This window comes from Patella vulgata, chromosome 4, assembly GCF_932274485.2.
Source record: "Patella vulgata chromosome 4, xgPatVulg1.2, whole genome shotgun sequence".
In the NCBI taxonomy this organism is placed as follows: Eukaryota; Metazoa; Mollusca; class Gastropoda; family Patellidae; genus Patella; species Patella vulgata.
In genome coordinates this window covers 20,170,773-20,182,136 of record NC_065882.2, presented here as the reverse complement: position 1 = coordinate 20,182,136, position 11,364 = coordinate 20,170,773, and the positions used below count along the sequence as shown (strand labels likewise).

The following is an 11,364-nucleotide window of genomic DNA, read 5'->3' as shown; positions in this document are numbered from 1 at the left end:
AATGTATTTTAACGGGTTATTTCAAATAATACATGCATATGATATGGATTTAGAACACTAGATTTCATTACAATGTTATTACATTGTCTAATCCTTGAACTTTTCACCACCCCATAATAATGTATTAATATTAATTTTTATATTAACTTTAAGAAATCCATACCTTTACTTCATTAAAATTTGAGCTATATTGACTAATATACCATAACGGGTAAGACACGTGTCACATTTAATTTTATACTATTATCAATACACTCAGTACTTTATTTTTAACGGAATAATTCAGGTGTACTCAAGTATGATTCAAATGTTGAAGATGTTCAGGTATAGCAAATCAAATTATATTTTTTTATCTGAAGAAGTGACATTTTATTTTTAAAATTAATATCAGTACTGTGATTTAACTTCCGTATTTCAGTGAACAAAAGTTAAGCTTTTCGAATTTAGCAACAAAATTATATATATATTTTTTATTTTCTTTGATCTATCTGTTGTTATTAAAAGATCAAATACTTTAGCAGTTTTCAATTAACTTTAACGCTTCACGCTATTGTGAAAATATATGTATTAATATTTTATTTGGCATCTAGTGATTGTATACTAGTTCTAATCTTCATAGAAAAATTTAATTGATATTTCAGTCAAGTGCGACATAAGCCCAAGACACAAATGTTAAGGTCTACTAATTAAATTTACGATAATCACTAAACAAATGAACATAGTCTGTGTGTATTCCTTAAATATACATTATAGGAGATTAAATAAAGAGGTGACAGTTCTCACTATAATAGTTAAAAACTCGATAATGTAAAGGGAATTTGCTGAAAATTTCAGTCAGATTAATCCTAAAGAAAGACCGGCAATAGACAGATTTAGCTCTTGCATAATGTATGTTTAATCTGCTGGTATGAGAGCTTACTCTATACGTCAATGTATATTTCAAATGATCAAAGAAAAATATAGATTTAAATGGCATAATAAGCACATAGTAGCATAGGCGTACGGGGAAATTTTGACTGGGGGGGGGGGGGCGGTGGTGGTTGGTGCCCAAAAAATGTAGTTAGGTTCTTAGTATGTTACATAATAATAATAAATTCGCTGTTAAATTGGACACATTCAAGAACACACTATCTTTTTTTACAAAGTACAATTGTGTGCCCAAATTTTTCCCAGCATTTGGTGCCCAAAATTGGGGGGGGGGGCGCCCCCCCCAGCCCCCAGCTCGTACGCCTATGCATAGTAGTGATTAGTACCTGTCCACCAGGTTCATTCTAACTTTGAGTCCATTGTCATAATTGACATGAGATTGTTGACTAAATGCTATTACCTGATTGTACTAACTTGATAGAAAATTGGATCGTGATTCCTATTTATGGCACACGCCTCCCGCCTGGAAACCTTGTGTACATTTAAGAAATAAATCACGAATCTAAACGTGGACGATGAAGCTGCTGGTTGGTTATGTTACATTGCCTGGCAATCTATGTTTATATTGCTTTTCAATAAAAGTATATCTTGATGAATTATGTCCTCAACCAGGGGCGGCTTAAGGGACATGCAGGCGGGGGTGACCAGGCCCGAAAGTGTGTCCCGGAATCCTCTGTTGAAACACAGGATCAACAACTAGATTGCAATTAAAACATCTGACATGTATACAGACATAAAACTCACAAAATATAGGAAGCTCATTTAAACCCTACAATTGTCTCTGGCAAGGCTTTCCTGAACCCATGGCGATTAGAGTCGCTTCAATCCAGATCGGGGATGTTGGACATTGTTTGGAAATTACGTTCGGTAAAAGTTGAATATTTATACAATTAGCATACAATCTATGATCCCCAAAACTTGCACACATTGTTACTGAGGTTTTAAAACATATTTTTTAATCTTCAAATTGCCTTAGATTCAGTTTCACAGATGGTCCCTATCTTCTGAAATAAATAATAGGTTTTCAAACCTTCTTTTTAGATCACTACAGTCACTTCTCTAATGCCAAATTTGAAATGATTGACATTTCACGAAGAAAGAAGCAAAACTGTTTAATAATAATGATACCTGAATATATTTGTTCGAATGTAATAATGTAGACATAGAAATGAAGCACAACAGACATATCCATTTGATCAGATTTTTGGACACTCGAGTGTTGATTCCAAAAAGTCAACATGCAATTTAGTAGAAATAGGACTACAAGTAAAAATTTCTACTGTATAAGCAGTCCAAAAGTTTACCCCTCGGTTAAATGAAAACACTCATTATACAATTAAATATTTGATTAATGCGATTTTCATTTTCGAGGGCTTACACAGTGATCAGACATCTGTTATCGAAAGAATATTAATTGGGGTTTTTTTTCTCGAAAATTTGTCTGGGCAGACAATGATGACTTTCTCCTTATTCTCCACATATCAAAGTAAAACCCTACATATAACTATTATCTTCAGTCTGCTAATCACGAAAAACGCGACAGGATTAGATTGGCCTGGAAGGAGGCAACTGGCCAGAGATTACAGAGGAGGCATACAAACAGCACGGGGATGGGTCAAATATCTGTACATTATTTGACATGCATGTTCCCACAGTTTACAAGGTAAATGTAAGTGCTGTAAACTTTCTTCGGTAGCTAGGTGTGCCCAACTTAACTACATGTACCTTAATTGGAATTATAGACACCTCAAGGTTATTACAACATTTAGCATGAATGTGAAGCCAAAAGAGGTGTCAATGAAATTTCTACTGCCTTTACTCATAAGTTAGGAGAAAGAGATCAACAGGGTTATACCAGTCGTATCTTTATCGAATTATGTAAAAAGGCAGCTCTTCAGTTCTTTGAGTCGGGCAAACACATTAAATCAATTGAAAGGGTTACAGCCAAAATAAAAGAGCTTCACACGAAGACGTTACCAGTAACACACGAAACGTTCGAACAACCATAAACCATCCGATGTTTCTGAACTGAAATGGTGTTTAACGTCCTACTTTTCTGCACCAAACGGGCTAACGAAGACAGACAGATCAAGGTTATCAAGTTTACCTTCTTTCAAGTTACCTGGAACACATGAAAGATTCGAACAACCGCCAGTTATACAATGTTTCTGAATGAACTGAAATGAAACTGGTAGTGAAATGAGATCGAAACGCACTGCTCAAGACAATCCACCGATGTCCCGAAAAAGTCCGATCTATTCAAGTTGTATAATCTTATTCCAGGGCTGGGAAAATTACATTAAAAATGTTTTTAATTATATACATTACATTTATTTTTAAAGGTAATAATAATAATCAATTTCTCAATTTAATAATGTAATTTATTACCATAATACTATACTACTAATAATATATTAAGGTGTTATATGGACTTATTATTTACAGATGTTTTTGAAACAAGAATACTTTAAGTTGAGGGCTGGGAGATCGGGTGTTAGATCCCTGCATTGGCCGAGAAAGTTCATCCAGATTTTCGCGTGGTTCCCCCTTGTCAGTGATGCAGCATGGAGGGCCTGACAAGGACAGCTGTCTAGTCGTTCGGATGGTACGAAAAACCGAGGTCCCGTGTACACATTGTCGTGCACGTAAAAGATCCCTTGACAATTGGAATTCGATATAAGAGCAGGCCATATTGCCGCTGTCCGGGCAAAATTTCCCTCATAGACCACTGTATGGCGTATGCCCGTCTTCATAAGCCCAGTTCGGAGCAGAACAGTAGGACGTTAAACCCCATTTCATTACATTTCATTTTTTAAGTTGAGGGATTGAAACAACCCACTGCTGTTAGTTGTTGAATTTACTGTGGTAAATGGCTTCCAAAATGATCGGGATAGGAAAAGACATTCCCCGGTAACAAAATTGTACACAAAAAACTAACTCAAATTTGTTTCCATAATAACACAAACATTACCAAAAGCACAACTACTGTAAAAGGTTGATGTGTGTACAAAATTTCATAAAGATATCTTTGACGGTTTATGAGATATGTTCCGGAAACAAAATTGTACACCAAAAACTAAGTCAGCTACTGTAATAGGTTGATGTATGTATAAAGTTTCATAAGCATATATTGAACCGTTTATGAGATATGCTGCGGAAACGAAATCGGGACGGACGGACGCAACTCATTTCAATATCCCTCCCTAACTTCGTTCGACGCGGGATAAAAAGAGACCATGACTCTACGGGATAATGGGGAAAACGATTTACTATTCCAGATATAGCATGAAATTGATACTTGGCGGGGTAATTCCATTCTCTTACAATGCTTATTCTCTCTTTGTTTTTGTTTTTTTTTAGGTTTAAAAGAATTAGAAGATCACGTCAAATTATTATACTTCTCGGTTTTCATCTTGTCATTTTTTCATATTTCCTACTAAATGATCGTTTGAGAACTGCTGTACGAAGAAATACATTCGATGATGCCACGGAGCAAGTTGTTGATAGAAAAGTTCCTTATCATTCTGCTGAACCTCTAAATGGGGCGGAACTAAAATCCGAAGATTCCTTGGAGAATATAGATGTGGATTATTTGATATATTTGATCCATCGTACATTTCCGAAAACAGGTGACCCAAAATATCGACGCTTTAATGAAACCAAGAGTCATTCAATACCACTGGATAGAACTTCTAAATATGTTAGACCTAAAAGAGCATGTTGGGGTCACAAGTGGGTTATCCCCCCTGATATGAAAGTCGGCATAGTTATACCGTTTATAAACGAACCGTGGTCAACTTTGTTTAGAACTGTTATCGGAATATTAAAGAGGACGCCATTAAAATATGTACAAGAGATAATTCTAGTTGATGACCATAGTACCCGGGAATATTTACTGGAACCTTTAGAGCGTGTCCTCGGTCCCTTTAAACATATATCAGTGATTCGTACGCCATACAAAATGGGACCAGCGTCAACGAGAAACTACGGAGCCCGGCACACCAAAGGCAACGTTATCATTTTTTTCGATTCACATTGTGAGGTGGACAGTGGATGGATAGAACCATTACTAGATGCAATATCAAAAGATCGTACACGAATTGTTGTTCCTGTGATTAATGTTATTCGTCCAGATACAATGGAATCAGTCGGTTCTAATCAACGCATGAAAACTCAGATCAGTTGGTCCCTCGGTGCCTTATTTGGACCGTTCAGAGAATCAATTTGGGAAAAGCACAAAATTACGGACCCCATTCAACAACCATCTCTGATGGGTGCTATGTTCGCTATGGATAGAGAGTACTTTTTTAAGATTGGGGGAATGGGAGATTATTTTAATGGTTGGGGTGGAGAGGATGTTGATCTAGCTATTAAAAGCTGGTTGTGTGGCGGTGGTCTTGCTCTATGTAGATGTTCTACAATTGGCCATGTTTATAAGGCGCACCCTTACGTTAATACCAATAATCCTTTGAATAACGTGGCGTTAATGGCGGAAGCCTGGATGGGGGAGTATCTACCTATCGCCAAATGTGTTTTATTTGGAAGAAAACATTTGCCAAAGGTGGACACGACCATTCTTAGGTCAACTTTGGCTTTAAAAGAAAGGCTGAAATGTAAACCCTTTAAATGGTACCTAGAGAATGTTCTGCTTGAGTTAGAGATTCCAGAAACGAATACTACCTTCTACATGCTGCATAGTCATAGTTCTTCACTGAGTGTAGGTACAGACATGCAGACTCTTAAATTTATTCCCGATGTACTTGAAATCACGTGTCGTATTTCAGTCGTTAATGATAGACTTAAATGTAAAGGCCGGTGCTTGACCATCAAAAACGCTCGTTTAATTTTTGACACATGTGATGCTGACGACAAATATCAATACTGGAAATATACTGGTAATAAAATCCGACCCTACTTTGATAATAAATTGTGTGTCGCCGAAAGGCATGATGGAACGGGTACTTTAAAACCTTGTAATGAAACAGTAGCTAAGATTAAGTATCAATCCAGATTTGCATCGGGATGCATCAAGACAATTACCTGAGTAAGTGACGTTTGAATGCATCACATAAAATATAGACAAGAAAATATGTTTTATTTGATTACATGTATTATAAATAATACCCATGGCAATCACAGTGTGAAATGTATGAATTAACCGAAAACTATAAACCGAAAACTATGAGCTCACTAATTAAAAAAAGATAACAAAGACGCTGGCCAGGACTTATCAGCATCAACATAAATAAGAAGGCAGTTCTAGCTATGTTCAGAAAATATTATAAACAAGCCAACAGTGAGGCTTGTGTCACCCGCCGAAACCCAAAATAAACAGATGACATATTAATTAATTGCACATTTATCTCGTTTGGTTGATGCTTCAGGACACGATTACTTTAGTTCTAATTAAGTGAGAGTGAAGAAACTTAGTGTATAGTTTCATTACATCAATACCTTGCTTAGGGTAAGCGGAGATAATGTAACACTATTTTAGTGATAACAGAGATCAGTTTCGTAAATATAGGATTTATTTACATCAGGTATATAAAACATCTGCAGTTACATACATACAACAACAATATGGGAACTTAAACTATACAGGAACTAGACTACGACAGGAACACATATAACTATATTAAATCCACCATTCTGCCCCTCTGCCAAGGCAGCGGCTGAACTCGTGAGAGTCCATACGGCGGTCTCTCCGTCTCCGATCGTCTCTAGTCGTCTTTGGTTGTCTGCCTAACTGTCAGCAAACTTCCGCTTATATAGCGTACGACAATTAGGGAAAATGGTTAAGAGTGATCATCATAATATTATGATGATGGTATTGTTTATTTATCAGATTATGATATCTGTAATTGCACTGCCTATTTCCTTTGAAGTCATTAACAGGTCATGGTATGATGCACTGACCACTAGTACATTCCCTTCGAAGTCCTGCCGAGTGTTGCACATAGATCATGTGCAGCCCGTAAATGATATATTGAATTAATTACATGTTTAATTAGATCATAGCCAGTTCGTGCCTTAACAGAAGTTTATCAAAAACCAGCAGAGGTCATAAAGTTCTAAGCACCTAAAGGATCTTTCAATTTGATGAAAGTTATAGAGTACTTTGTCACAATAAGCAATTTGATTGGTTGATGCTTTAGGACACGATAACTTTAGTTCTAATTAAGTGAGGATGATGAATCTTGGTGTATGTTTCATCACATCAATATCTTGACTAAACACGATAATGACATTTTCGGCTTAGGGTAAGTAGAGCAATAACCCCCCACCCTGGTTCTCCTAATATTCATTGTCAGGCGATCCGTGCTTTGTCAATAAAACCTTATACTAGGCCCTGTTTATATATATATGACTTTATTTTTACGAGTATCCGTGCAATGGTTTCAATATAAATCTCCTATGTAATTGCCGTAATTTGATATCTTTGATATTCCAAACTCAAACGACCAGGCTTTGCTTTGATTGCAACACGTGGATCTGACAAAGTTACCCCCCCCCCGCAACATCAAATTCATTGGTTTCGCCCAACGCGTAACGAAAGTATTGTTGTCTTCCACGCAGTCGAAATTAAAAGTAAATAGACAAATTTTTCAAGAGAGAACTCTTTTGTTCGTTGGAATATTGTTCAACGGATTTTATTTAACCGGAGTTGATTTCAAACACACAGGCAAGTTTATGATAACCAGAGTTAAGTAGTTTGTTCATAATCGAAGAAATCCGTTTAAAATTTACGACTGTTCGGACAGTAGTCACCTATGCATAGTTTTGAGACCGTTTGCGGTGACTGCACTCATTTTGGGACCCAGGGGCGGATCCAGAGGGGGGTTTAGGGGGGTCGACCCCCCCCCCTCCACACACACACACACACACACACACCCACACACCCTGCTCAGCTACATAATTTATTTTTTTTTTAATCAACACTTTTTATGAGAAAAGTTTCTCGTTCGTGTGCTTTACCCTTTATCGTCAGATGTGGGACAGGATGGACACTCAAAGCACGAGATAATGATATAGGCATTATGTAATACCATAATTAATGCTTTGCATCAATGAAATTGAATCACAATGTCACTGTATTAATTCATAATAAAAATTGAAGTCAAACGGGGTGTTTAATTTCTCTGTTTAAAAAGCTCAATGTGTATGTTTATACGCCAAAATGACGATAGAGGCCATGCGGGAGGGGGGGGGGTACATTGTCTCAGGAACCCGGTAAACCCCCTCCTGCAAAAATTCCTGGATCCACCCCTGGGGACCGACCATGTTCCCCCACTCCACACACATTTACGCCCCCTGAACTTTGAATCTAACTGACGGAGAGTCATGAAACATAGTGTATATAGTTTTACTACCAGGTTCTTCAAAACCTTGACTGAATTTGATTGTGAAGAGTTTATGCTTCGACAAAGTATAGATAATCAGTTTGATTGCTCGATACTTTCAAAAAATAGTGACATATGGTTTATATATCAATAAAGTACGACTTCTACTAAAGACACGGCCTATTCTCTCGCTTATTAAAGCTTAAAATTACATTATCTTGTTTATGTTAGGGTCGTCTGATGAAAGTAGTTGCTATGCATGATACCCACACACTTTGAAAAAGATGGGTGGAGAACAGGGCTCATCCTCTCATTGTCCCAATGTCAGAATTTGAAAACAAAAACAATTCCCTTTGCAAAATCTTCGGAACCGGGAAGTCACGGAACGATGAATATCGATGGGGTTAGTTCCTTCGAACCCAATGCTTCACAGTATTTTCGAATTTCCTCTTAAAATCCTCTATTCCGTTCACAAGGTTTGCGGCGAAGGGGTAACTCCGGAACACAAGATCGCGGATTGCTGATTATTAACAGTGTTCGTCCATGACGGACAGACTGACAAACAGAGAATGATGAGAATCGATAGGTTCCTTACTACCAATTCATCAAATGTTGTTCTTAATGTTTAACGTTATTTTTCATTTCATTATCTCAGCGCACGCGCATGGGTCTTTCCTGTGGGACTAAACCGGAGTACGAGGAGTAAACCCACGAGGTTGAGAAGGCGCCGCTATCTCCAAGCCACATACGCTCACACCAAAAATTCATCACACTAGGAGTTCCACAAACTTAGTTACACAGTTTGCGTAAAGGGTAGGGAGGGGTGGATGGAAGTGTGCTATAACTAGCTAGATGAACTAGGATGGAAATAAAAGTTCATAATCTTATAATCTTCATCCTATATATAGTGGATATCTTCTCTTAATTTTTCAGGTTTCTAAGAATTGGAACATCACGCCAAATTATTATACTTGTAGGTTTTCAGCTTGTATTTTTTTCATATGTCTTACTAAATACTGCTGTGTCTTACTATATACTGCACGATGATGACAAGATGCAAGGTGTTGATAGCCAAGTTCCTGACCTTTCTGCTGAAAGACTGACTGAACGTAATTTACTTATAAATGGCCAAGAATCGAGAATAAACAATGTTGAAAATGTTCACAATAATAATAAGAAAACAATCTTGAAACTTTTCACAGTGCTAAACCCCTAAATTGGTGAGAACTAAAATCCGACGACTCCTTGGAGAATATAGATGTGGATTATTTAATATATCTGATCCAGTTTACATTTCCGAAAACGGGTGACCAAAAATATCCACAATTAAATGAAACCAGAAGTCATTCAATACCAATGGATAGAAGAACTAATGAATTACCCTCTAAACAATGTCGGAGTCACAAGTGGGTTATACCCAATCTGAACGACAGACTCACCCTACCTGCAGATACACAGGCGCATTTCTGCTCACTAATAATTCCTTCGAAGACCAAAAGTTATTATATGAGATTGTGGGGGGGGGGGGGATATATGATAATACAAAAAATATTGACTGTCACTAGATAAGAGAAAACGAGAAAAACAGAAAAAGTCCGTTATTCCCTATGCACAGGAAATAGTTTGATTACGGGCGGTTTTGGCTGCAATGTTAGAGCTAAGGACGTGCGAGATGGAAGGGAGGGGCCAGGGATAATCCTGCTTGTTGTCTAAGACAATTCCCAATGAATGCAGCATACGCAGAGATTTACCAATCAGATTAAAGTAATGTAATTAAATATGCGCTGATGGCATTGATATTGGGACCCGGACTTATTATGACGATATGTTCTTAGTGTGTTTTTATTTATCGACCAATTACATTGCAATGAGCTAATTAAATATACACTGATGATATCTATATTAGAAATTATATGGGAAACTGATACATAGAGTGAAGGTTTATTTGAAGTAGTATCATCCTCGGTCCACAAAAGGCTCATTTGCCTGCAGCCAAAATTTCTAGCTTGTGTATATTCCGCTACAAGGTCCGACCAACTAAATAAACTATACGTTATTGTCAAGTTAATGTTATATTTATACTAAAAATTATAAAGTTGACATAAAATTAAATATTGGCGATAACACTGAATGCCTTCATACTCGACAACAAATATGACATTAAATTTTGATTTAAACCAAAATGCAGAAAACATAATGTACAAGGGAACATACAGAATTATTTTTGAAATCCATTAAAGATACATTCCCGCGTACAAACTGGGTGATTTCATGATATATTGGGACTAAAAACATATTCAAACTAATTAATTTATCATAATCTTTCTTCGAATCCTTCTCAAAACATTGTAATTGCCAAGGAATACACAAGACGATGTTGTCTTTAATCGCTGACTATTTATTACAAATATCGAATTCTAATTAAATTCTCGGATTATCCACTGCCCGCGTCTTTTTCCGTGATTTTTTATCTCAGAAAGTGTTGTACGTCTAATTCTTCATAAAGTTTATCAACACGTACATCAAGCGCTCAATCTTTGCGTGCAACTTTCGACGTCACGCGTGCAGGTATTCCTAATCGTCGGGCTGTCGATTAGGGGAACCCATACATTTTTGTCCTGTATACGCCCCATGAGTGTTTTTCAGGGAATCCAGTATTTTTCTAGTAAGATTGGATATCTCTACTTTCCATATATACCAAAATTGCCATAGTTTTATTGGAAAAAAACATCCGATAAATACTTTTCTGGGAGCCTATCTTTAACGGTAATAGAGAATTATCTCCCTTTGTGTCAAATGTCTGTGTTGACTGCTGATGTTGTATGACGGAGAAAACTATGTGTGACCACACAAGCCCAATATTTATATCGTTAATGGGGCCCCAGGGGCCTGTAAGGTGAGCGGGTGTTTACTCAGAACCCATTTGCCCGAAGATTTTCTGTGTCACCCAAATTTTCTGAATGAATCAATCATTAACTAAAAGGAATTTTCCACAAAACTGTGGTGGTTGTTTATTTTTAATTAAAGATACATTATGGGAGATTAGATAAAGAGCTCGCAGTTCTCACTATAATAGTTAAAAACTAGATACTGTAAA

The 11,364-nt window shown here is 36.9% G+C and overlaps 1 protein-coding gene across 1 annotated transcript; it reads left to right on the top strand.

Annotated features, from left to right (window-relative positions):
* Window positions 1-260: 260 nt before the first annotated feature.
* Window positions 261-6,065, top strand: LOC126817446 (polypeptide N-acetylgalactosaminyltransferase 1-like). The gene is made up of 2 exons (XM_050544425.2): window positions 261-324; window positions 4,288-6,065. Exons 1-2 carry the CDS (start codon window positions 299-301, stop codon window positions 5,969-5,971), a joined length of 1,710 nt encoding a protein of 569 aa, XP_050400382.1. The 5' UTR covers window positions 261-298; the 3' UTR covers window positions 5,972-6,065.
* Window positions 6,066-11,364: the final 5,299 nt, after the last annotated feature.

Coding starts and splice junctions, on each gene's coding strand:
- LOC126817446 (XM_050544425.2), top strand. CDS start 299: ATGATTCAAATGTTGAAGATGTTCAG. Junction 325..4,287: donor CAAATGTTGAAGATGTTCAG/GTATAGCAAATC, acceptor GTTTTTTTTTAG/GTTTAAAAGAATTAGAAGAT.